General features: G+C 46.1%; 1 protein-coding gene across 3 annotated transcripts in view; it reads right to left on the bottom strand.

The window, feature by feature from the left end:
- eml5 (EMAP like 5) overlaps nucleotides 1-26,592 on the bottom strand; it is a 42,128-nt gene that overhangs the window by 295 nt on the left and 15,241 nt on the right. Inside the window, exons 5-43 of one of the 3 annotated variants that reach the window (XM_030117359.1) lie at nucleotides 22,405-22,590; nucleotides 21,696-21,831; nucleotides 21,505-21,525; nucleotides 20,141-20,342; nucleotides 19,891-20,028; nucleotides 19,551-19,807; nucleotides 19,255-19,467; nucleotides 19,003-19,170; nucleotides 17,533-17,639; nucleotides 16,842-16,960; nucleotides 16,548-16,734; nucleotides 16,335-16,440; nucleotides 15,537-15,630; nucleotides 12,919-13,019; nucleotides 12,651-12,844; nucleotides 12,419-12,530; nucleotides 12,200-12,327; nucleotides 10,756-10,897; nucleotides 10,516-10,668; nucleotides 9,045-9,176; nucleotides 8,830-8,918; nucleotides 6,880-7,056; nucleotides 6,527-6,728; nucleotides 6,313-6,439; nucleotides 6,129-6,143; nucleotides 5,654-5,662; nucleotides 4,716-4,794; nucleotides 4,277-4,406; nucleotides 4,050-4,148; nucleotides 3,707-3,727; nucleotides 2,779-2,952; nucleotides 2,495-2,703; nucleotides 2,126-2,283; nucleotides 1,250-1,364; nucleotides 986-1,174; nucleotides 735-907; nucleotides 463-625; nucleotides 286-389; nucleotides 50-203 (exon numbers count right to left, since the gene is read on the bottom strand). In XM_030117359.1, the coding sequence (XP_029973219.1) occupies nucleotides 50-203; nucleotides 286-389; nucleotides 463-625; nucleotides 735-907; nucleotides 986-1,174; nucleotides 1,250-1,364; nucleotides 2,126-2,283; nucleotides 2,495-2,703; nucleotides 2,779-2,952; nucleotides 3,707-3,727; nucleotides 4,050-4,148; nucleotides 4,277-4,406; nucleotides 4,716-4,794; nucleotides 5,654-5,662; nucleotides 6,129-6,143; nucleotides 6,313-6,439; nucleotides 6,527-6,728; nucleotides 6,880-7,056; nucleotides 8,830-8,918; nucleotides 9,045-9,176; nucleotides 10,516-10,668; nucleotides 10,756-10,897; nucleotides 12,200-12,327; nucleotides 12,419-12,530; nucleotides 12,651-12,844; nucleotides 12,919-13,019; nucleotides 15,537-15,630; nucleotides 16,335-16,440; nucleotides 16,548-16,734; nucleotides 16,842-16,960; nucleotides 17,533-17,639; nucleotides 19,003-19,170; nucleotides 19,255-19,467; nucleotides 19,551-19,807; nucleotides 19,891-20,028; nucleotides 20,141-20,342; nucleotides 21,505-21,525; nucleotides 21,696-21,831; nucleotides 22,405-22,590 (5,283 nt within the window). Of the gene's footprint in view, nucleotides 1-49; nucleotides 204-285; nucleotides 390-462; nucleotides 626-734; nucleotides 908-985; nucleotides 1,175-1,249; nucleotides 1,365-2,125; nucleotides 2,284-2,494; nucleotides 2,704-2,778; nucleotides 2,953-3,706; nucleotides 3,728-4,049; nucleotides 4,149-4,276; nucleotides 4,407-4,715; nucleotides 4,795-5,653; nucleotides 5,663-6,128; nucleotides 6,144-6,312; nucleotides 6,440-6,526; nucleotides 6,729-6,879; nucleotides 7,057-8,829; nucleotides 8,919-9,044; nucleotides 9,177-10,515; nucleotides 10,669-10,755; nucleotides 10,898-12,199; nucleotides 12,328-12,418; nucleotides 12,531-12,650; nucleotides 12,845-12,918; nucleotides 13,020-15,536; nucleotides 15,631-16,334; nucleotides 16,441-16,547; nucleotides 16,735-16,841; nucleotides 16,961-17,532; nucleotides 17,640-19,002; nucleotides 19,171-19,254; nucleotides 19,468-19,550; nucleotides 19,808-19,890; nucleotides 20,029-20,140; nucleotides 20,343-21,504; nucleotides 21,529-21,695; nucleotides 21,832-22,404; nucleotides 22,591-26,592 lie in introns of all 3 variants that reach the window. The other 2 variants (XM_030117358.1, XM_030117360.1) reach the window with 2 other exon arrangements.

A 26,592-nucleotide genomic window follows, 5' to 3' on the forward strand; every position in this document is an offset into this window, starting at 1 on the left:
CGTGTGTGTCAACATACTGCAGTTACAGTCATAATTGTCCTGTACTTACAAACTTCTCTGGACAGGGGAAGTCAAACAGCTTCACCATTCCGAAATCGTCTCCGGTGACGATGTTGAGACCCGAGTGGGAAACGCAGGCGCAGGTCACGTCTGCCTTGTCGGTGTTCCGGGACCAGATCCCGACCACCTCGTCCCCGAGGACGCTGGACACAAACAGACAGAGACGGCGGCTTCGTCACTCTCCGCCCGCCGCGTGGAATGGCGCCGAGCGTCCGCCTCCCTCACCTCGTCCAGGTGGCCCAGGTGATCCTGTCGATCTGCGTCTGCTCCGTCACCTGCTTCCCAGACGGCACCTCGTACACCAGACGCTTGTAAGCACCCGTAGAAATCTGTGTATGAAGGCGTCGCAGGTCAGAGGCGTGGCGAGCAAGAAACCACTGTTAGCGACGAACCCCTCTGTACCTGGACGTAGTTGCTGTCGGCGGAGAAGTCCATCTGCATGACGAAGCTGGGGATGTCCCGGCAGCAGTTGATGCGATTGAGCTGCGGCCCCAGCGTCAGGTCGTAGAAGTCGACGGCACATTCGGTGGAGCCCACGGCCAGGTAGCGAGAGTTTGGACTGAACCTGTGGAGGAAACCAGCGAGGGCTTTCTCTAACGATCAGAGTTTTGTTTGGTCTCCTCATGACGTAAAGGGAAGTAGACCCTCCAACATCACATCATCGAGTTTCCTACCTGATGTCCTGAATCGGGGAGCGCCGGTCCCGTTTCTTGCCCCAGATTTTGAGAGAGGCCACCAGCAGGATGATGAACTCTCCGTTCTTCATGCCGATGGCCACCATGTCTCCCTCGGGACTGTAGCTGATGGTGCGCGCCGGGTGGCCCAGGTTCACCTTATTCAGCATCTTCTGCTTCCCCCACAGGACAAAACAGCACTGTCACGGCGGGAACTCCCCACAGCCGGCGAGACGGAATGAGTCGCAGACCTTTTCCGGGATGTCCCACAGGCGAACGGTGCCGTCCTCCGCCGCGGACAGGAAGACGTCTCTGGAGGGGTGAGCGCCCAGACCCCAGATGGGTCCGTCCATGTGTCCGTTCACCAGGATGTTGCACGCCGCGTTCTTCTCCCCCACTTCGATGATCTCCGCGTTCCTGGTTCCCACCAGGATTTTACCCTGGCAGAAGCGGAAGCGCACACAATGAGGACGGTTTGGTCGGTTCGACGAAGCAACGCGCGAGCGGCGAGCTACCTTTCCTCTGCACACGGAGCGGACGCAGTCGATGATCTGACCGGTCTCCAGGCGGAAGGCTCGGCAGCGTTTCAGCTCCTGGTCCCAGAGCTTCAGAGCGCCGCCTTCCTTCGATCTGAGCGGAGAAATTCAAAGACAGTGACTCAAAATCCCAGATATACTTTAAAAGGATATATATATATACATAAAGGATGTATTTGGAGGATATACATTTGCTGATATATAACAGTGTGTGCCCTGACAGACACACTCCGCCCTCACACACGTTTTTGCTTGTGTTGTCTGATTAGGCCTCTTTTTTTTTTTCCTGACTGTGTGGGAGCGCGCCGACTGACAGCTCCCTCCTCGTTCTGTCTCAAATGTTCAAGCTGACAGCTCGGTTTTATCGAACCCACACACTCAAGAAAAGACTTTTCAAAGTTTTCTTTTGTTTGACGGTTTGGACTTGTTACAGCAAAAAAAAAAAAAAAAGGAAAAAAAGAAAACCCTCAAGTGTTCATAATTTAAATGCTTGTTGTGAAAATATTATTTTACATCAGTATTTTCTGCTGTACCAATCAGATTTGCACTCGATGACACGTTTCATCTAAAACACAGCTTTGAAACTATGAACCACCAATATTTGTCTTCACTGCAATGTTTTCAGGAAAAGATGAACACTATCATTTCTAGAAGCAATAAAATGGGCTAAAGGTAAAAGAAGGCTGAAAATCACTGCTGTTATATATCAACATTCAGAAACTCAATTTCCCAACATTATTATTTCACTTTTAAGATGAAAAAGCTCTAAGAAAAAAGGTCAGGAACCACTGGATTAATGATATATTCTAAAGCATCAGCGGTATGCAGAGTGGCGTGGAGATGAAAAGCACTTACGGTCGTTCTTTGCCCCCCGTGACGATGAGGCCGTCTCTCAGTGTGGTGTACATAGTGAACACGGGGCCCGTGTGAGCCTTGGCCACTATTCTTACTAGAATGTGTTCCTTCCACACACACACATCCCCACTTATGGTACCTGTAAATGTCAAGTTATTCTGAAAAGAAAACAAATCTGCACTAATCTAGTGGCCTAAGAAAGCAGAGCGAGCAATGCAGGACACAGTTCACAGCACATTTAAGCACACAGTTCAAATTCCACTTGGAAATATTAGCAGGTTCAGATTATGACATAGAAATGTATTGTGCAATAAGTACACACAGAAATTTGGGCAGAGATGGAGAGGTGTACAGGTGAGACTGACTTACAGCTCCGAACGCCACCGACAGCATGGTCTGCATCCGGGCGTCCTCGATGGTGCTCAGCACGCCCTTCTTGCTGAGCAGGGCTCGACCGGCCAGCGTCCAGAAGCGCACGTGCTTGATGCCCACAGACACAAAGTGTGTGTCTGAGTCGGGACGGAACTCGGCCACGAAGATCCTCTGAGTGTGACCGACCCGGCTGGCCACTTTGGCACCTGCGAGAGGCAAAGCAGAGCTCTGAGAGGGACTGATTCCCTCTAAGACTACACGAGAAGGATTCTTCTTCTCACCTTCTTGCCATTTCCAGATGGTGACGGTGTGTTCGGGGTCCAGGCCCACAGACAGCAGGAGCTTTCCTGTGGCGCTGAAGCTGACAGAACAAACCCCGCCGGAGTGGAAGCAGCGCAGCACCGACAGCGTCTGCTTGGTCATGGCGTCCCACACATGGATGGATGGAGACGTGGCTGAAGGGCCCAGGACACAAACACACTGTCACGATGTCTACATCAAACCTTATGACAATAAAACCCCCTGGAGCAACCGAAAATGCAATAATGTTGGCATTTTTCAATATTACAAAGCTATCATGCGAATAGTGTAATAACATATTTGATCCATTATATAATAACTCCAGCCAATATTGTAAGAATACATAAACAGAGTTGCATTTCTTTTAAATTAAAGGCTTTTTGTTGCTGTTTTCGAAAACAGGCATAGCGGATGGGTAATCTTCATATTCTTTAACTGAGGATATAAACTCCACGGCGGTGATTCTTGACCATCCCACCTCATCATTACAGCATATAACAGAGAGATTGATGGGAGAGTGTTACGAGGTTCCTTTAACTATTTTTTCCAGTTGCACAGGCTGTGGTGGGGAGTCGCCTCAGTTTACAACAGAAAAAAATTGGGTCTCTTAAGAAAAAGGTTGGAAATCACTGTTTCACCCCAATCTTTCATTTGTGGCTGTGAAAAATCTTTGACTACTTTAACATATTATTGGCAAGTTATGATGTTATTGGCTTAATATCAGCTGCTACACACCCCATTCTTCCCTCTGTCCAATTCATTTAAGAGAAAAATGGGGATTATTTTCGCATACTGAGAATTTCAATTGTTCACTTCACTGTTTTATGTAATGATTCCTACAAATATCAGGGGAAATAAAACTATAAAAGAAACTGTGGCCACCAGGGGGCAGTCACTTTTCAGTCTTACCTGACATGTCTCCAGTATCACCTGCAAAAGCAGAGAAAAACATCAAAACATGTGGATATGAAGTCTTGTCTGAGCAGCAGTGACAAAATATGACATGAAATTTAAAAACATTTAAGTATTTAATGCACACTTTATGTGTTATAGTGGCATCTTCATGAGCTTCAGCAGGATTTTATCGAGCACAATTAAAGTGCACATAAAAAAGTGGTGTGTGTTCATGCTTCCTGCTGAGCAGTGTGGATGTGCAGGTGAAAGGAGGATGGCGGAGGACAGCGATCCGTCTGCACGGGGAGGGAAAACAAAGCTGCAGGTCACTCAGGAGGTCAGCTTCGCACAGACATACCTACTTGGCCAGTTGCCACCACGTTGGGGAATTTGGGGTGTTGATTGATAGTCAGGCACAGAATGTCGTCACTGTGTTCTACATAGAAACTTTGGCAGGCTGTGAGAAAACACACACGCACACACACACACACACACACACACACACACACACACACAGAGATGAGGTAACCTCATGTCCGCCTCAGTGACTGAACAGTAGCAGTAACGGCGTCCTCGTCCACTCACAGGTTGTCAAGTTGAGGACGATGCCAACCGAGGCCGTGTGGTAGATGATGTCCGCCCCCTCGTTCAGGTAGTGCACGTTGTTGCGGCAGTCGTTGCCGCGGTAACCAAACACAAGGTCCAACACCAGGTCCTGCGGGAGAGTCGGAAGAAGGAAAAGGCGCCGCGAATGTCAAAAAGGTTAGTGCCATGGCGACTAAGTTGCTCAGAGCCGGCGGCCAACTGCAGAGCGTCATTATTCGATTACGGCGCGGCGGCGGTCCCCACGGAGAGGCAGTCTGGGCAGAGGACGGGCAAGACAAGCGTCTCCAGTGGAAGTAATCCCATTAGAAACCAGCAGTTTGAATCATGCGCCTGGCTGATTGAGCCTCCCTCTGCTATCATGAGATGCATCATCTGCGTCCTTGCCGGGGGGGGGGGAGGATGGGAAGGCGCGTCTTACCTCGATGGGACGCTTCTTTTTGCCAACGTTGTTGGTCTGCAGCTTCTCTGGCTGTGGCAGCGCTCTGCTGACAGGAGGCCTGAAACAAGACAGCTGGGATGAGGAGGCTGCCATGGAGCTGCTGCTCATGCTGAGACCGAGGAGGAGGAGGAGGAGGAAGATTCTGACTCCAGTGTTCCATCATTACTACACTCTTCACTTTTCTTTTTAATAAAACTTACAGTTAGAGCTGGTGCAGGCCACCCTGGAGACGCCACAGGTTAAACCTATCACTAACATCTCTCTCTGCAGGATCCCTGACTTCCTGCCTCCATCCGTCTCCAGGAAGTAGATCTATGTCTGCTGAATTCAACAGAGAAGTTGAGCCCCTGACCCAAATTAAGGTTTGATCCCTCCATACAAATAAAATTGAATTGAAAAACAGCTAGTCTTTGAGATGAAATAGAAGAAATCCTGGAAAATGGTTGTGTTCAGTTTCTAGGAGGGGAAAGAGCTTCGACATGTTCGAATCTATTTTTGACGACTGGAAGCAGACGAAGCCTCCAGAGCCTTCCTGGTATCTCTGCTGCTCCCTGAGGGGGGTCTGGAGCCCCAGGTAAGCCTCCCCTGAGGCACACCGGCAAACTTTTTCGACCAAGTTCAACGCTGTCTGCAGCTTGACTCACTGATTAAACAGAAATAAATTCTTTCCACTTGACTGGTGAACATAATGAGAGCCAAACACTTTTCAAGTGCCTGTTTGAAAACACTCCGGGATGAGAAACACTTAATAATGCATGGACTTTATGGAGAGGGCAAACAACAACCCTGACCTCGTTTTACACCGACACGGCGTGAAAGAAGAGACCATATCAGGTGCGACACGGAGACACTTAACTCTTCATGATTAAACTCTTCGTCTGTAAATAAGAAGGACATCAGGGGAATGAGAGGCTTACCTTGACCCTCTTCAAGGCAGCATGAACAAAGAAATAAAACAAGAATTAAAAACAAAAAAAAACAGGTTTACCCAGAGCTCACTGCTGCCCGGCGGACACACACATAACACAACACCTCAGACACCGAGGACATAAAATATAAGAGTCAGCGCCATCGCGTAGCCATGACAACCAAAGTCCATTTCTATGACAACTGATAGGAGAAGATGTAGCCAGGATGCCTGCATCAGTGTCAAAAAAACAGATCTGCAAATGAGAGGATGCGAAACTCGGAGAGACTGTGACGCACTTTCATATAGGAGGAAAAATGACCACTAAGAAAGCTACTTCTTTGAAAGAATAGCATGGATACACCTCCACAACTGACCTTTTTCCTAATTTTCGAGATTTTAGAAGGACTACACATGCTACATCTTATGCATCACATGGACTAAAACACATCTTTATAAATTCAGTGTATATAATCACAACTCACCTGACCACCCCTTGTCTTCAAGTGAAATTAAAGAGTGAAGCAGGATAGAGACGTTAAAGGAAAGAAGAAGAGCAGAAAAGGCTGAGTTACTCCCAAAAGGCAGAAACAGACGGGAAAAGAAGAGATCTGAGAAGGTTTGATTTCAGCTTCAGGTAAAAATGCTTCTGAGAGAGAGAGATTCTACCGTTCGTCCACAGAGGGCTCCTTCAGCTGCAGGTGGGGTTTCACCCCCGTCATTGGTCGCATGTTGGTGGATAAGGCCTTGATGGTGTAGTTGATCTCGTTCTCCCTCGTCACGTCGCTGTCGTAGCCTGCCGACAGATACGCAAAAATGATTTGAGGGGCTTACAGGGGTTTGAATTTAAAAAAACCGAACCGGAGAGAGGTTAGTCACTGGCCTCCGTCGTCCTCGCTCTCGATGTCCGACTCCTCGCTGTCACACTGCTTGAACTCCCGATGGCCCTCCGGCTCGTGGGCCCAGATCATGAGGCACGTGTCGCCGCCACCGACCGTCACTAAGAGGCCGTCGTCATGGGTCCACCGCACATTGGTAACATGTGTGCTGTGAGCCACGTAGCGCTTGAACTTTGCATACTTTCCCTGAGGGAGGAGAGACAACATTTATTTAACACTTCTGACATTAACACAGAATTAACATAGCATTTGCATAAATTTTGCAACCCGTGCCTGAAGTCATGAGACGTTCAAGAGCAGACAGAGAAACAGAGCGTCCCGGCGTCCTGCGTCTCACCTTGACGGGGTATCTGAAGAGCTTGACGTATCCCAGGTCGTCTCCCGTTGCGAGCACCTTCCTGTCGTTGCTAAGGCAGGCGGCGGTCACCTCGGTGACCTCACTGATCACAGGCCAGGTGCCCTCGACGGACGGGCCGAGGACGCACGTCCACGTGCTCCAGTCGATCTTCTCCACCTGCAGCCAAGGCACCAACTCAGCAATCAGGACTTTTCCAGATAACATTTCCAGTCAGTGGTGAGTCTGCCAAGTGAAACTGAAACTGTCTTATTAAACTCAAGTGCCACCCAGTGAGAGTAATTCGCCCCCTGCTCTTTCTCTTTATTGTAAAGTAGGGCAGCAGCTTTTTGAACCATCTGCACGGAGGGTTCCAGCTCACTGGCTAAAGCAAGACTCTAATGAATTACAATGACCCACCGTGGAGGCGAAAGCATTCGCTTTAAAGTGGTTCTGACCTTGGGAGAATCGATATTTACAACAAGGAAAACTTTTGCGCAGAACAATCAAACACTCATTAAACTGTGGCCCCAAAATGTCTTTGTTTTTTTACACAGATGTGTCATTTTTTTTAAATTGAGTGGCGCTTTGCACAGAATGCTCACAAACAGTCAGAGATAAGACATCCGGAGTTGTCTAAAACATGGCAGAGTGCTGCTTTTCAGATGAACTGAAGAAAAACTCCTGACAAATGAGTCTGAGGCTGTAAAACTGTGTTGATGTTTAAGGCAGGACTTTCTAAAACAGAATTTTTTTTTTTTTTTTTTATAAGTTTCTTAAATTCAAATGTTTTATGTATAATAAATAATTGTGAGCAACTTCTGAAAGTTTGAATATTTTTCTTTGCTTATAAAGAGAAATGATTATTTGATATAATTTAATTTTTCATCCATACAGAAATGGAAAACTTCAAACAAATTAAAATTACAATTCATGGACACTTCCAATATCATGGAATTATCTGAAGCTAATACGGGCATCTGCTTTTTTTTATATAAAAAAAACAAACTAATTTTAAATATTATTGCCAAATAATATCAGGTGAATAGGTGATGTGAGATAATTAGATCATGTACAAAAAATAAAAACAAATTTAAATGTTTTTTTTAGTTTGTTAACTCTACAATGTTTGTGAAATTATTGTCCTTGATCATTTTTTTCATGTTTAAAACAATGTCAATTTCATTACAGTGCATGGAAACAAACATCTGCGGTATGTGTACTGTGCATGTGGATATCATGATGATAATATGTTGTGCAGATCTGTTAAATGTTGAGAAAGTTAAAAGGCTCAAACGAACTCACATGAACACAGTCGTGTCTGCCTGCTTCTCTACCTGCTGGCATTCTTCTTCGAGGGTTCATGCCGAGTTCAGTACTTCAAGCTTCATTTATAATGTACAGCACTTTGTTTCAACCACAGTTGTGTGAAAGAGCTTTATAAATAAAGACTGGTGTGGTATGCTATATTATTAGGTCTTCAGCCTAAAACCCAGACGTTATGTTTAAATGCCAAACTGAAGGCCAAACTGCAGAGAATAAATAGAAAATGTAAGTGGGCCAAGAGCAGAACCCTGAGGGACTGCACGGCACAACGTATGTACGTCACCGCCAAGCATCAGAGAGAACCATCGACACGAAGAAAAACCTTAAAAACCAGAGGAGAAAGACTGAGACCAGGTCAGACGTCCGACGCTCCGGTGAGACACGTGGAGCAGCGTCTTTCATTTCTGACCCTCATTTTCTTAATGTGCCTCACAAGGTGGCTGAATGTCGCGGAGTGTTACAGGCCTGATGGAAACAAGCCCACTCCCAGCGCCGCACGCTGAAGCGATACTGGTGAAAAGTGGGCCGTGTCTCTCAATGCTTCGCTGCCCTTCTCAGAGCCGGCTCTCATCCTGCGGGGGGAATGTGGGCCAGTCGGCAGCTCCCGTGTCTTTTGTCTCCTCTTACCTCCGAGGCCGGGATGGTCTGCCTCTTGCCACGAGGAGCTTCGAAGAAATACTGCTCTTTAGCACCGGTGTTGACTTGAAGCAGCTTCCCTGTGAAGCGGCGAACCCGGCGGGCCAACACACAGTCAGTGTTTTCTTCAAGATGCATAATGAGTGCTTTAGCAGCGATTTGCAGGGACTTTAGCGAGACGACAGCATTTAAAGCAGCGTGTTTACCTCTCTTGTCCCAGTCCAGGTGGGTGATGTAGTTGAGGCATCCTTTGCACACTCCCACTCGCTTGCTGCTCATCACATTGTAAATATCCACGAAGCTGTCTCCCGATGCGACTGCAAGGTACTTCCCAACTCCTGAGCCGAGGGAAGAGAAAGCAGAGCGGGTCAGTCCAACCACCAGCAGGAAAAAGCTTCCTCTAAGCAACAGTGTTGAGCAAATGACTGAAAAGCAGACTTATGTAGTTACTGGAGTTACTGGAGTTCTTGCTTTTCTCTTGCCTCTCCTGCTGTCTTGTTGTGTTGCTCTCAGTTGTGTTATTGCGGCCGCTGTGACACATGATGAGCTGTCGGCTCTGCGCGGCTCGGTTTAATGACTGATTCACTCAGTGAGTCCAGCTGAAGTTACATCAGCGGCGCACAGATTATTTTAGTCTGTTTGAGCTGAGACACTATTCAAGATGTTATTTTTAGGAAGCCTTTGCTCTTTAAATAAAGCGCATATAAAAGAAGGAAAAGTTGAGATTTGAAACACTTGAGATAAACTAAAAGCAAACAGCAGCCAACATCTGGACACAAGCTAAAGATAGTGTTCCTGACATCTGGACATCTTTCATGCTGCTGTCAGAGTTCGACCAGGATAAATGAACAGGAGCAAACAGGATGTTTAAGGAAAACAACTCTTGAAACAAGGGCTTTAGCTATTGCTAAAGCTAAATGTTTTAATGGCAACTTTTTCAGAGGGAGACAGCAGCTCTAAAAAAAGGTTTAAGTCTTTGAAAACAGTAGCAAAATTTGAGAAAAGTCAGTCATTTTAGTGGGCTTCTATCATAGCAATAAGTTATTTTGCAGCAGAAACATTACAGCTACTGTGTTATTTATTTCCAATCATTAAACTACAAAGTGAAAATTGCAGGTAGAGACGAACATAAACCTCTGACATCCCCTCTAACTTTTATTTGTAATTAAACTTAAAAACAAATCTTAAATTGCCATTAAAACTGGACTTTTAACCCCTCAGCAATATCAATTTTTGGAGCTCTGCCTACTGAAGACATTTAGAGTTTGAATGAAGAATTCAGAAGCAGACGTCCCTCTTCCCATCACACCCAGAGTGATCTCCCACTCTTAGAGGCTCGCAGTGCAGGGTGTGGAAATGGGATCCTTCGCATTGTAGATTAAGGTTAAGTTGCCAGGAAAAGGAGAGTTTAGTTTATTGCTCTCACTGGGTCCACCCCCACTGCTCCTCATTCCTGTCTCGCTGTCTCTCTGTCTGGCCTTATTACACAAAGCTATTAATTTGGGTCAGGCCTGCAGCTACATCTCCCCGTGTCACGGCGGGAGAGAGACACGCACACCTGCTGAAACTCCGCACAGCATCCCACACGCTCTGCGCTTCGGAGGGTTAAAGAGGTCTGTGCGGTTTATTTAAGAAGAGTCTGGTGCTGTTGGTGAAACACTGAGGTGAAGCACAGACCTGGAGAGAATCTGATGTCGGAGATGATGTCTTTGCGGTGGTGGAAGGACACCAGGTCCTCCAGGGTGTCCGCGTTCACGATGAGGAAGCTGCCGTCGTTCAGGCCCACCGCTAAGGCTTTGCCGTCGGGGGAGAAGCAGCAGCAGCGGCCGCCTGCGGAGGGCGGGGTTGTTTATTAGCGCCCGGGGAACCGCTGCACATCCGGTTGGAAAACAGACTCGGGTCTGGGCGGTGACTCACCTTTCCTGAGTTTGCGCACAGCCAGCATGCAGTGGCTGGGTGAGAGGTCCCATATGCGCAGGGTTTTGTCATCGCTGACCGTGGCACAGAGGGGGAGATGGGGGTGAGTGGCCAGGCCCCACACTTCACCCTCCATGTGACCCTGCACACACACGGACACACACACACACACACACACACACACAATGGCATGAACATGAAACAACGAAGCAAAACAGGAAGTCAGGAGAATTACACCCATCTGTTAGAGTTTTTTTGTTTTTAAAATTACTATTTGCCGTCTTCGTTTCTGATTCACGTGTCTCTCAACCGTTCGGCTCGCAAATTAAGGGGAAGTAATGTGATGCTTACATGTGCACGTGTGTGAAAAACTAAACTGGACAAAAGGTCACAGGTCAGTGGCCCGGGTCGTGAACAAGAGCGCGCTCGTTCTGCCTCTCACAGGATCGTATGTTCAACCCATGATCCTCGTGGCTCGTTCACCTCTTTTTCTGCTCAGAGTGTTCAGTTTACTGTGTTTTAGGTTTAGTATTATAACCAGCTTCACCATCTTGAACGTTGGTGCATGCAGACATCAGCCAGTGAACCTCTGCATGGGGATCGTTCTCGCCCCCTTTCACATTTCACCTGCATTATGGAAGCACATTCGGGAGCCTTTGTATTCATCTAACAAAGTTGCCCTCATTACCTTGTTACATAACGAACAGCTGAGGGAAAAAAAAAAAAAAAAAAACTTTGGCTCCCGTCTGTCAGCAATTGATTCCATCCATCACGATGTGCAATCTAAAGGGCGATCAATAACATTCGCTCCTCCGTCCCACAGTCAAAGAAAGCCTTGGAGACACTCCAGAGCACTTAACGGAATTAGCAATCTCTCTCTCAGGGTGGCAGTAATTCATCAGCGTTCATAGTTTATATGTTTCAGTAAGAACTGATGATTTAGCAAAGAATTACATGTTTTTTTTTTGAGGTTAGATAAAACTTTGAACAAAGTACTGAACGCATGGGCGTGTTATCTTTATCACTTCTATCTCCCAAAGTGATGATCACCACTTTACCAGCAAACCAGACAAAACACATTATGCAAAAGTATTTTAAATTCCTAAAATAAAAATAAAATAAATGCATAAAAATTCTTCTAATTTGAGAATTTTAAAGTCTTAAGTAATACCTAGTTTGTGCTCACTGCTCACACCTCCACAGGAAAAGGGTTGACAACATTTCTGCAGCCGAGTGTCAGTGCTGGAATTCAGTTCATCTCCAGCTTTTCAAATTGCCTTCATATCTCAGAAGAAGTTCACTCCCACTCCACCTGTCAACATGCAGACTCCCGGCTCATCGCGCCGCACAGAAACTGGGTCCCTCATGAATATCCTGTCTGAGCTGAGTCTGAAGGGCTGTATATATAACCACAAGTGAGACGTGCTTCTCTCCGCTCTCCTACCTGAACCAGCAGAGTGATGGGGCCGCTCTTATCCACCTCCAGGATCTCGCCGTTCTTGGTCCCCACCAGGATGTGGCCGTGGCCCAGAGATATGGCACGTATGGAGGGATTATCCTCCAGGAGCAAACCTGTTGATGAGTTACAGGAGCAGGTTATTAAGTTTCATTTTAGCCAAAATGTTCAAATGACTTTGAGAGAGGCGAGGGCAGCGAAGGACACCTTTGGATCCTGGAGCTAACACTGCTCTCTTGATGGCGTAAGTCTTGAGGCATCTCTCAAAGGTATCATCCCACAGAGCGACTATGCCATCCTTTCCTCCTGTCACGAATCCCTGCAGAGAGAAAACACATTTAGAGCTGCAAAGATGAACGAGAAAGTGTCAGAGGGAAAGTTTTCACTGGTATAGCAAGTGGGAAACTAACGGTGAATTGATTCCAGCTCTGTGAAATACCTTTTCTAAGGCGTGCATGCTGAAAACAGGGCCGTCGTGAGCCTTGACGGTCTTCATGAGGAACATGTCCCTCCAGATGCAGATGTCCCCCGTGCACGTGCCGGAGAACACCATCTCCTCCGACCAGCCGTACACGGCGCACATCATCGTCTCCGTCTTCCCCATGTTCCCCTTGCGCCCAATTAAGCCACCGCCTGGAAGGAAACGCAGACTCTCAGGTAAGACGAGTCTCTGGAGCGCAGTCGACAGAAAGGAAACGGTCTCTCACCGGCTTTGTGCCAAAACTTCATGTGTTTCACGCCAGCTGTGATGAGCTTGTCAGGCAGGTAGGGATTTATCTTGACGACAAATATCTTGTCCTTGCTTCCACTGGAAAACAAAACCACATGAAAACACAACAGATTTCAGCATCACTGCAACATTTAGGCAATCTCACACGAGACGGTCGGATCAAATACCAGAACGTGATGTCTATGTTGTTGTGATACTGCTGTGATATTTTCTCCATCTCTCCAACAGAGAGTTTCTTTAACAAATCCAGCCCATTTTCAAACGTCTATTTGTTTTTGCTTTACGCAATGTGATCATCCGTGTGTGTGTGTGTGTGTATGTGTGTGTGAGGCCTGCTGTGCCATATCCCCTGCTAAATTACCGCCGTCCAGCTCCTCCTCTGCCAGGAGGAGACCAGGCCCCGGCGCTGCGCAGGCCAGCGTCTGTCAGGCCCCATTTCCCTCGGCCCACCTCACTGCACTGCCCAGCAGGGTCTGCAGAGGAGATTAGCGCAGCTCCAAGCTGTCTCTGGGCTGCAGCGAGCGAGCGCCTGGCGCACGGCGCACAGGAAAGCCGAAGCAAACCCAGAGCAGCCGGGGGGGAATTTCACCAGAGTGGATACTAAATATGAGCATCAAGTAGGACGAGCAGCAGAGCCAAAGCAAAGATATTTTGGGAAGCGGATGTTTTCCAGTTAGGTACTTCTGGTTCCTGCCGGCTTTCCGGTTATATCATTTTACTCACGGCTGCGAAACTGGAAAACTCAGATTGTGTTATAGACTGAACTGAAACCGCCGATGTTTGGGAGAAACTCATAATTCAGGCGTGGAAAGGTAATCCCCATGCATCGGGAACACAAACATGACGAGAGTCAACCATATACCTCGGCACATGTATAATTTATGTCTCGTGCACACAGGCATCGTTTGCATTCTCACCTCAGGCATGGAGCAAACCATCAGTCTACAACCGCTCCTGGGTCTCTCATGACATTTTAAAACTGTATTGATAAACTTGATTCTTCACTGAGTTTGCAAGCGGTGTGGCCGAACTAATTAGCTTACACATTCCTGGACCCGAAGCAACATAATGGAAAAATAAACTTATCTTTTTTCCTATAATGGAGAGTAAAAACAAGGTTTTTCTCTCATCCCAGAGGCAGAGCTAGAAGATTTTTTTGGGGAAAGTGTATAAGAAGTGGTACAAATTAAGACCTAATTAAGAATTTAATTAGTAGAAATAGTCAAAATATAACTTTTTAATTATTCATTTTTTATATTTGCAACTTCATCTCACTTTTATTGGCTTACTGAGTTATTCTTCTTTGAAAAAAGGTCACATATGACTTCTTCTTTTTTTCCCATTAATCTTAACCCTTTAAAGGTTATTCATTCAGATACTTAGATATTGAAATGTTCAACACACTCTGTTCACTGAAGGCTACTCTGGCAGTTTTAAAAACAAACAATAAACATCATGATAAACCTCGCTGTATTACTGAAAAACAAAATGCTGTGTATCCTATACACAGCACCACTGTCCTATCATATGATGTGTTATCAGCAAACCCTAAATGTGATCAGTTACATAAATCTCATAATGTACAGAATTTGTGGTAAGTAGAAAGCATTTTTCACCATTTGCTCAAATTCTTTAAATCCCACAAAAGCAGCACCTATTTGAAAGTTCTACAGCGCTTTTTAACCACATTTTGTCTCAGAGTTTGGCTGGAATAAACTAAGAAATGGAAAAGTTAACCATAATGGTCACTTTCCTGATATCAGGTTAATATTGGGTTGGAGTTGTCTCTCTGCTTTCACAGTTCTCTTCTAAATTTGCATCTTCTGTGTTGCTAATAAGCGAGAATCTCAGCAGCCTCAATCGTGTAAAACAAGGATAACACTATTTTCACATTATCACACAGTGTGACAGCTATTTTAGGTTGTTTTACTGTGAAAAATCACATGAAGGTATTGTGAAGGTGAAAGACAGGACATTTTAAGCCTGGTCCCACGCTTTCTGTTCACAGAAAGCTTTATTTCCTTTTAACGACACAGTGATGGATGGCGGATCTACAGAGGGATTAACATCTCCAAGACGAAATGCCAATACGGAGGTCTCCGTCATTCATGCATAAGTAAAAATTGAGGTTTTAAATATCATTTCTAAAGAGTCTGACCTTGTGACTCTGATGTACCGAGGGTTTATAGAGGTAATAAAAAGGTGGAATTGAATAGAATTGAATTGAATAAAAGTAACCCCGGACACCTCGAGTGGCTCAAACTCGGCAGGTTAAGCTCCTGGCAGACGAATTAAATGTAATTGGTTTTAATTAGGGATGTGCAGCCGAGACCCTGGGGCACACTTGTACTCTGAACGCTGAGACTCAGGCAGGGTTCGGCGCTGCAGAGAGGAGCGTCCTCGTGATGTAAAAAGGTAATTCCCTTCCCTTCCCCTCCTCCATTAATCACACTGTCAGCCCCGCACGGCAAAGTGGCTTCAATTTGGCCCTCATAAATAAATGTCCATGTTTAAACTGAAAGCGCTCAAACAGTCTGTGGAATTAGCGGCGCGGTTCGTCAGTGTCTTCCTGGACGCGGGAGCAGCCACACTCACCGCATGGCAGAGAGCTTCTCCCCCTTCCTCCAGTCCCACAGCACGATGGTGTGGTTGTCGTCCAGACCCACCGAGGCCAGCCGCTTGCCGTCCGCTGTGGAGGGAGAAGCCGTTCAGCTCGGCTCAGTTCAGTCCGGTTAGGCAACATGAAAGCATCCTGCGTGGTTTGATCTGCAGCAGGCGATTCGCTGGCATACAGACCACCGCCATGCCTCTGTCTGGGGCCAATTAGGCACCGTGAGGAGAACATCTCTACCTCCACGCTGACAGACAGACAGCAGCAGGAGGGTTTCACTCGTTACTGTGAATCGGCCGTCTTTGTGAGCGAACCGATCCTTCTATGTGTGAACATTATGTTTCGTTCCCCTGTGAGATTAAGAAAGCGTGGAAGCAGTGATTTACACACTCAGAACATATGGAGCGTTGAACCCGTCTGGATGGGTCAGATCAGGGGTCAGCGGCCTGTGGATGTGGAGCTGCATGCAGCTCTTCACCCACTCTGTGGCGACTCGCTCCAGTTCCTCAGTGTTACATAAAAAACACGTTTCTAACATTATATTCTTCTCTTTAAACATAATCCTGTCTTTCAATTTGAGACAGGCCACTGAAGAATAAAATCATGTTCCAGCACTTATACTACGTCGCCTGGCCGGTCTGTTTTCATTAAATGGAACATTTAATTGAACATGTTTTGCAGGTTGGAAGAGCAAAGGTGGAAAGATAAGTCTTCTGAGCCTAAATGTTGTGCACCACAGGGTTTGTTAAAAACAGGATAAACATGAAAAACGTGGCCGTTACCTGAAAAGTCCAGAGCGCACACACCGAGCTGGTGAAAACCCTTCAACACAGACATGGGCTTTAATGTTTCTGTGTCCCATATGTGGATTGAGGACTCTCTGCCAACCTTTAAAGACAAAAAAAAAAAATGATATGGACGTGTTTTGATCAGATAAAATACAAAATATCACCGTAGGAGCTTAAAAGTACTATATTATAAGTCTTTGCGTATACCTGGCCGGTTGCCACAAAGTCCTTGAGGGGGTGGATGGCGAGGCAGAGGATGTCGTCGTCATGGCCCATGTAGAAACGCTGGGTATTTTGTTGTCTATTGTAAACAATCCCTACGGCGGCGACGTGGTAGACGATCTCTCCGGTCTGGGTGTAGAACAGGTTGCTCCTGCAGTCGTAGCCTCGGTAGCTGCAAACGAAACAACAGGTGGCGTGACGTTCGGACGGAGATCACCAGTCACAGCCAGACTTGGCTTGGTGGGAAGATGCTCCTTAGATGCTCTTTTTAACATGTACCCATGAATAAAATGCAGCTTCACGCCGCTTCCTGGCGCTCGCTCCCTCTTCTTCATGGCCGCCGCTCGGTGTTTCTCTTTGCACTGCTCTTTGAGCTGAGGTAGATCTTCTTTATAAACCTGAAAGCAGAAAAAAGGTTCACAAGACGATGCGATTCCTCGGAGAGAAATGTTTGGATGAAAGGAAACACATGAAATGAATCAGGATCATTTGAAACTGAATTTTCTAGTTTGAATTGAATTTTTCATCAATGGGTGGTGCTTCAGTGCTCCCTTGGTGGCTGAATTGCTCATGTTTGTGCTGCACCCTTCAAATGAAAGGTCTATCTGAGCAAAATATACCTCAGTCTGAAGGTTACTGCTGCTCTGAGCGCCACAAACCTGCTGTTTGGATAAAATCTTGATAATGGCACAAATGTGAACCAATAATTGTTTCAACAGTCTGTGGTTAAATGTTTCATTTCAAGTATTTCAATAAAGGCCTTGAGAAGAGTTAAGCTTGGAAACTAAATTTCTTTCCAGATCAAATGAACTTTCTTATCATATTTTGTCGTTTACGTCAAATTCAGAGTGTGAAATCTAATTGAAACTAAGAAAAAGCACTTTCAAACTGAGAAATTCAATTTCAGATGATGTGTTTTCCACATTGGTGCTCTGGTAGCCGGGGTTTTGTTTTGTATTTCACCACCGACCTGTCGTCGGTACGTGAGCTGCGTCTCCTGCTCGATTTCTGAGTCCATCTCCGGCACGTCCGACTGATCAGAGTCCGACTCCTCGCTGTTGGAGTCTGCCAAGGTCTCTGCAGGCAGAGAGGAGGTTACATCACAGCTCGGAGGCAAAAGCCTCCCCTGCTTCTAAATCACACAAACATCCCACTGCACACACGGTAAATTAAAAAAAAAAAACAAAAAAAAAACACTTTCGCAGTGGGAGTGAGGGTCGATCATGTAATAATCCCACCACCTCTTCTATTTATTGTGCTGCCGTGTCTCTCAGTGACAACGCTTGTGACAAATGTATGAAAATGCTGACGCGGCCCTGCGGAGCCTCGCCAAGACGAGGCAATAACCAGAACTGGCAGCTAAGGGCGGCTACTCAGAGGATCCATTAGGAAAATTAAAAGGAAAGGCAGTTAGTATGTAGTTTAATTTCAGAAAGCACAAGTGCACCGTGTCAGAGGGGAAAAAAAGACTTGGATATGACAATGCAATTATACTTTCCAAGCTTCATTTGCTTTTATTGGATTTGTCTTAATTAATGCAAAGGCAGTTCCTCCATGCATCATCGTTGAAGTTATAGAGGGATGAAAATAACGAAAGGGAAGAAATCGAGCTGATTGCTCCCTGCTGGTTCATCGCATCCAGTTCACGAGGCCACTGGGAGCGGCGTTGCACGTTATGTAACAGGAGGAGACATTCATCAGAGCTTTCATCGCCGACAAAGAAATGTGATTTCTTTTCATGGGCTGACATGAGGAGAGTTAAGTAACAGACGCTTTCCTCACACGGTGATACAGGAATAAAGAAGGCAGCCCGTAACCCATATTTCACTCACTCATGCTTCCTCATGTGGAAGTCCCGAGAGATGGGTTTGTTATGAATCAGGTTCTATAAACAGCATGGCTTCCTTTTTTTTTTTTAAAGTACATTTTTGTTGACGTGCACTTTATTTAAACTTTTCAAATCAGCTAAATTTACTGGAATAATGAAGTAATTTTCAATAAAACAACAAATGTGAACACATTAATTTCTTCACTTTGACAGAAGATGAAGTAGACATACATACTGTCTATATATAAAAAATAAAATCTACACTTTGCTTAATTAGATGTCTTGTTGGCAGGAGCCTCCGATTTTGTGAAATGAGCAATATCAGTAAATCAAGTCATTAAGATGTAGCTCTACAATATTGCTGAATGGATGATTCAGATGTACAACCTGAATTTTTGGAAGAGGAATCAATCTGTGTATTACAGTAAGTTGTAAAAAATGCGGATCAGTCGAATGCTGTACCGACAATCTCAAAAGCGCGAATACATCAACATCATCTGCGTAAGTGATTGTATTTAACACAATGCAATATTTTGCAGCCCCATTAGGCAGGTGGTCATAATGTTGTGGCTGATGGGTGTAAGTGCTGAAAGGGAAAGGGTTTCGCCTCACCTTGCGGTGCTATGTGCAGAGCTTCTTTGGACTTTCTTTCCGGGACAAACTTCCACTGGAACACTGAGTGATCTGCACCACCGATGGTTATGACCCACTGGTAGTCATGTGACCATCTGGCGTTGGTTATGTGTGCTGAGTGGCCTAAATACTTTTTAAATTTTGCACCTGAAATCAAGAGGAAATAAGTCAGAGACACTTATCTTGATGTTCTTGAATGTCAATTCTTCACATTATTCATTTTTGCCATACCTTTTTTTACACAAGGATATCGTAAAAGTTTGACTAATCCGTAGTCATCTGCTGTTACTAAGACTTGATTGTTGAAATTGGCATCCACGGAGTTGATGTCGTTGATATCTGAGTATTTGGGCCATATTCCGTTGACTTCGGGGCCCAAGACACACGTCCACGACGCCCACTGTACCAGCTTCAGCTCCTCCCTGTTGGTCACCTCCTTCCCACCTCAACAAAGGACAGAAAGATTTTATCTCACACGTCTGCTCCCTGAAGCCTCACTCACCTGAAGACAGACGCCTCGAGCTTACTTGGCATCCGGTAGAAGAGCCTCCTGCCGCTGCCGTCGTTGGTCTGCAGGTATTTGCTGTCGGTGGACCAGTCCATGTGCGTGATGAAGCTGTTGGAGCCGATGCACTCGCCGACTTTCTTGTACCTTTGCACGACGCCGTAGACGTCCACGGAGTTGTCGTTAGAGCCGACGGCTAAGTGGCCCCCGTCGGGGGAGTACTTCAGCTCGTGGATGGCCTCTTTCCTGTCCTTGATGTGGACCACCTCGGTCATGTCTCTGGAGGGAAGCAGAGAGCGAGCAGAATGATCGAGCCCTTCATTATGGCCTCGTTCCCCCATTTTGTTGAACAGCGTGCCCACCTGACTCTCAGGACGGTGAACGAGCCATCCTTCATGCCCAGTGCCAGGTGAATACCATCAGTGCTCACAGCCGCACAGCGAATAGGCTCCTCCATGTTGCAGCGAGCTATCAGGGCGTGATCGATAAGGCTCCATATCCTGTTGAGACAGAAAAGACAAAAGTGTAAATGTAGTGTAGATATCAAGAGCTGTGGGGCCAATATTGATGAAGAATCCAGAAAGCTCCAATCCAGTTGAGAGCGGGCTTCACCTCACTGAGCGATCGTCACTTCCTGTCATGGCGAGCGGCTTGGTGGGGTGAACGGCCAGCGCCCAGAGCTCGCCCTCGCAGTGGCCCTGCATGATGAGGAAAGGCTTGTTGCGGTCGTGGACCACCACCTCGAAGATCTCGCTGTCCTGCGTTCCCACTAAGATGTGATCTCCTCTCCAGCACACGCTGCGCACAGACAACCCTGTCCAAAACACACACACACACACACACACACATACACACACTGAAGATGAGGTACACGATTAAAAAAAACACAGGATGACAACAACAACAGGCAAGGCTGAAAGCAGACAGACGATTCTCACTATTGCAATAGTTTCTAAAGACACAACAGGGATACTGAAGACAGGAGGTGATAATAGCCATCTGCAGGGTGGGGACGGAGATTTTAACAGCAAATACAGAGACGGCACATGTTTTCAAGCTGATCTGGAACTGACTCTCGGTAATACAAGATGTGATGCAGGATGCATGTGCTGTATACGTACAGTGCCATGCAAAAGTCTGAGCCGCTTGGAAGGAATTACAATTATTCACACTGATGTAATAAGGTAGTAAGCGGGCCACGTTCACATTTATGAGCATTTCTTTTTAAATATGTCAGTGAACTCTTTTACCTGTAATTTGATGGTCAGAAAGTTTCTGTTTTCAACATAAAAATGTAAATTTTACATCTACATGCTGCAATTTTCTATATTCTTCTGAGTGCAACTTTTAATTAATGATGGATTAGTGAAATGCCTGATATTGACAAATAAATTAGAACATTTTTGGGTACTTTAAGCAATGTGACAGCCTTTGCGCTTGAGTAGAAGACTAAATTTCTACCTGTGCAGATTTACACTCTGGTCTAATATTCCCATGAAGAAGATCGGACTGATTCAGTCTGCAGCACTACAGTTACTGCAAAGACACAAACCATACAGACGCATTCTCATACCGGTCTCTGATACTTAAAGGTTTTCAATTTGAATGATCTGATCTTTTCTTTTTTATATACGATCTGAAACTATTTTGCTTTGAATATGAATTTATGGATCGATTTATTTTAATTACGCTGAGAATACACTGAATGATCTTCTTTATTCTCTTATTGATATCTCAAACATGAGTGCATGAGGAAACGATGTCAGAATGGCTTCATAACAGCTAATTGACTTTATGCATGGATGCACAAAGTGGATTGAAGGCCAAAAACTTTTGCACGGGACTGTAAGTAAAGAAAATGTTCGTATACGGCACAAAAATTGCAAGTAACAACAAGAGGAGGAGCAGAACAATGTGGGGACCGCTACAAACAGACTGACATGGCTGATACCTCCGCCCTCCGTGACTTTACCCACCTCGGCTATTTTCACCTCTAGCTACTGTTACGTCGGAGATTACAAGTTAAGAAGGTGGAAGAAATAGAGAACAAGAGAGGAAATGTTAGTAAGATGAACAGAAGTGTTGTTGTGCAGATCTGTACAGAGACTCGGGAGACCAGGAGTTGGCCTGCAACCTTTCTGCCTTTCTGCAGAGAGTTTGACATCACCTTTATATCCTTGGTCTGTTTCCCTGAGATCAATGACAGTAATTGGTTTGAAGTTGAGATCCCACAGCCGGACGCAGCCGTCCCGGCCCCCGGTAGCGAAGCCCTCTTCACAGGCATTCATGCTGAAAATCCCTGACTGGAGGAAATGACAGGCTGTCAGTGAGGATCCGCACAATAAATGAGCAGCGACGGGGCCGAGCGCGGCTCCATCCTGCACCGCGCTGCTGCTCAGCCAGGCATTTGTTTAACAAGGCTTTCACAATCCCAAACCTGCCGCTGTGTCCTCGAGATAGGAGAAAACCGCACAGCTGAGGGTGTCATATTTGTTTGGACAATTACGGGGAAGTGTCACTGATGGCTTCATTAGTTTTAAGAGGAACGGCGTGCACGGCGAGGGCTCCTTGTTAAAGCCCGAGTGAAACACTGGCACTACAAAAGCAGGAATGAACAAGTACTGTAGTTATTATCCCCTCCCCCCATTCGCCTGTCTCCTCACCCAGCTGTTGATCCCATAGATATCATTTAATCCTGCGGAGCAAAAGCTTGATCCTTTTTCTACTGAGCAGAATCAAGTGAAGCCGGCGTGCGTTGCTTTGAAGCGCCAGAGGTAAATTCACTGCATGTTGTTCCAGTGTAATTCTCCTGTATACAGTGCGGCAGGTGGGTTCTTAGCCAAAGGGCACAGAGCAGCCTAAGCTTTTAAACTCACCCCATGAGCTCCTTGCACCGTCCTCATCAGGTTGATCCCCTTCCACACGTAGATGTCGCCATTCAAGGCACCTGAATACGTGACCTCGTCCTTGGCGCAGGCGAGGCAGAGGATGGTCTGGAGATCCCCAGTTTTGCCAAAAACGCCACGTTTGGGTGTGAGGGCATTACCGCATAAGCTCCAGAACTGCACACACAAACGGGGAAAGTCAAAGAGTGCGGTGGCTAATAATCCCCCGTGTAATCCTGTCCTGAAAGAGCAAATAGACAATTAGGCAGCATTTAGGACAAACAGAAAGAGTGAAAAATAATCAAGTCATTTATGGTGCCGCACACATCCAGACTCCATTAATAACAGCGGATACAGAGACCTTGGGAAACAAAAGAAGCAAAGTCAAATTCGGCTGCCCACCCCCCCCTTTTCGATCCCCTTGGTCTGCATGTGATACTGGGAACTCTTGCTGGGGGTCAGTGCTGTAACCACCTGATCAGCATGCACAGACACACACACACACACACACACAGGCAGGCATACACACAGGCTCATTATTTATGGACAAGGTCATTGGGATGCACGGGCACGGCCTTGTCTGAGGGCTAAATCCATCAAACGGAGGAGGAGAGAGCGAAAAAGAGACGCTCTGTCTGCATGGAGATGAGATCACAGGGACACAGCTCAGGCAGGGCGTCTCGAATACTGAGACGCCGCCGCCGCCGTCACGTGAAACTGAGACACACTCATCACGGGCAACAAGCAGGAAGACGACAGGCCATTTCTGGAGGATTTACCTGCACATCCTTTGATGATCGGTTCAATACAGGTCACAAAACATACCTCAACTATGATGGAGGTGGAGTATTGCGCTCAGGAATATTTGTGCATCAGCTTCTATAGACGTGAACAAATGAGCCTCTCGACGGCATCAGCCCGTCACACCCTCACTAACACCTCCCGCCCTGACTGATAGAGCGGCTGTGTGCTAACAGGCAGGATCGATTATCAGAGACAGGCATCGCAGGCTCAGATACAGCCCTGCCACCCGACGACCGAGTCCTGTCCGCACCTCCGCAGGACAGCGTTCCTCCAAACCAGATGTCTCCACCGAGATTTGAGGGAGCTTTTGCACGAGCTCCAGCTTACACACGGGGGTCGGGCTTGAAGGTTAAGCAGGGAACATCCCAGGTGTGTGTGTGTGGGTAATCTGGGAAGGTGGGCTTGAAGGTTGAAGTCTGTCAGGAGCGAGGGTTGGTGGAAAAACGGGGGGTGGGCGGGGAGGTTTTTTTGTGTCCCAGCCTGTTGCAGAGGCGGCGGGGATGGATGAGGCGTGACTGCACGGCCCTCCCTGCCCGCGACTGATAAGGCAGCGAGACATGGGCGCTGGCTAATCCCCTCGCCGCGGAAATACTGAGAGGAGACGAGATGCTTGCGGGGGGGGTTACAGTGAAGGAAGCAGCAGCAGAGAAAGGTGGAGACGACACTGCTCTGAGACGAGCCGCTTATCAGCGTCTCTTTCTCTCAATAACCTTTACATTCCTTCATCGCGCTTCCTGAGATCCTCCGGCACAGCAGGGGCTTCTCCTCTCAACGCTGGATTAGTGCTACGTCGTCAGTCGTCAGCTCAGTTACCTCCGCAATCAAAAACCTTTTAACTTCAATTAACTGAGAACAGGCCGCTTCGCGTCGGCCGTCGCACTGCAGCACGCCGCACGCCCTCGTCTCGCTGTCGACGTCGCTCCTCGTCAGACCGCACAGACCCCGAACGGCGTCAGAGCGCTAACTGCTGCACGAGCAGAGGTCAAACGTTTGGCCGCCTGCAGAACCGGAGACTGGATGACGAGCCGCCGGCGTTTCCGGAAGCGGCTGTCAAAGCGAGGCTCACCTCTGAAGGAAGAACTGGCTTCGTGATGCACAGACACTCAAACCAGGCCGGCCTCCTCCTGCACCAACAGCTCCACTCAATCCAGCTGCATCGATGGAATATTTATTAGATAATTTACAGAATATGTATAATATCAGGATGAGGGCCTCTTTTGTGTTGCTTTCGTCAATATGGCGCTCCAGCATTAACAGCTACAATCGCTCATCAGCTCTAAAAAGTGTAAATGAGATATAAAAAAAAGAAGAAAGAGGATATTTTCCTGCTACGCCAGTATTCCTCATTTCAGGTACATGTGAGCTGAAGTGATAGAAGACTTGCCCACCTTAGGGGCAGTCATCGCCCGAGGTCCAGAGAGCTGCCCTGGGTTTACCTTCAGGACGCCGGCCTGCTGCTGTTACTTCAACATGGCTGCTCTCAGCGTGTCGTGTGAATCATGCATGCGGCTAAGATACAGTTTTTCTGTGCATATAAAGTTAAACCGTTCAGCACATTTTTACTGAAAACATCATTACCGCAATCTGAGGCTACAACCTGAATTTTACTAGGGAATCATGAATGTTACAGACTGGAGCATGAATGAAAACATTGTGCCACATTTAATTCATAAAGACGGTATAACTTCATTACGCTGCAGCAGAGATGTCGAGTAAAACCACTGAAGAGGATCAACGAAAGAAAACAAACATCTGCAGTAAAACGCTTCCTGTGCGAACATGTTCGAGCGGCCATGTTTAAGCAGCAGTAGGTCAACACCCTGAGGGTAACCCCGGAGCAGCTCACAGGATCCTACCTTCCCCCTCAGGATAAAGGAGGGGGGATCAGTCATTACTTCTGCTCCACGACACCAGAGCCGGCTCAGAATCAGCAGAATCATCAGTTAAAAGGCAACTGGAAGGAAGAGTGAACGACTGTACATCACGCACAGCACCATCTCTGTTAACATAGCATGCCATAGAAAATATGACTCAATACAAAACTGAAGCAAGTTGATTCAACGTCACAACATCCACATGTAAGATTAACGGTAAATGGTCACTAATTGCTTTGCTAAGTTTGCATGTTCTCCCTGCTCCAGCGGTCTGTAAAGGCAAACGGGCTCTCTGAATGATTTGTAGGTTTAAATGTGTGTTAGAGCTGAGATAGTTTGGTAACATGTCCATTGTCTTCACCTAGAGTTGGAATGCGCTCCAGTCCCAATGACGGCAATGTGGAGAAAGAGTGTAGAAAAGATGTAAAAATGCAGAAATTGTGCTGAATTATTTTTATGTGGTTGCTGCAAACCTCCCATTCAGGACCACTACGAAGCACTGATGTCCAGTAGAATAGAACTGATTTGAATATTGTAAATTTATTGCTATTGTACCCAGCACAAGCACAAGAGCAAGACAGAAATTCACAGCTCATAAAACTAATGTAAAAATTATACAATTCCGTCCTTTTTTGAAACTGAAAGTTATTGTAAGCTGCTGTACTGTAATATTAATTAGCTTTTACACCTTTTTTGTACTTGATGTCATTCTTGCTGTAAACAGGGTTCAAACCTGGGTGCTTCTTTTGTATTTATTTGGTTGAATTAGCCTTTATTAATTGATAACAACTGGAGAACAAATCACTTTTATAATAAACTGTTATTTCAGGATAGAACAAGTGGATTGTGAAAGTGTTTTGAAGACATGATGAAATTAGAGATTTTTCTCATTTTTGTAAATTTTTTGAGTTTTGCATTCTCCAAGAGATTTTTTTGATTATGTATAATGAAATCGTGCTTTTTTTTTTTGTTATACTACTGACTCTAAAAAGTCACAAATGCTCTTTAACAAGACACCAACTGTCTTGAAAATGTCAATTGTCCAATTATTTCACTGAGTACCTTATAAAGCAGGGGTGTTAAAAACAAGGTCCCTGGCCCAAAACCGGCCCCCAAGAGGCTCCAATTCGGTCGATAAAACCACAGAGTAAATTGTAAAAGTAAAGTTTAAAAGAAAAAAAAATTACAACCTGGATTTTTTTTTTTCACAAATTTCTCAAGAGTCGTGAACAGAACACAACACTGAGAGCGAAACTGAGACATCAGTGACGCTGCCATGAAAGACTGGTTAAAGACCTGGTTGTTGTCAAACCAGCCTCAAAGCCCTGCTGTCAGGGTGAGCTTGTAAAAATATGTAAAATGCAACATTTGTTGGAGAAGTTTTTCCAACAATTCACTTCATTTTGCACCAGAAGGTTTCATTAAAATTAAATTTAAAGGGTTAATAGCATTTGCCAGCAGAGGGAACATGCAGACCATTAGCATTATTAAATAACATTAA

Source organism: Salarias fasciatus, chromosome 19 (genome assembly GCF_902148845.1).
Source record: "Salarias fasciatus chromosome 19, fSalaFa1.1, whole genome shotgun sequence".
Classification (NCBI taxonomy): Eukaryota; Metazoa; Chordata; class Actinopteri; order Blenniiformes; family Blenniidae; genus Salarias; species Salarias fasciatus.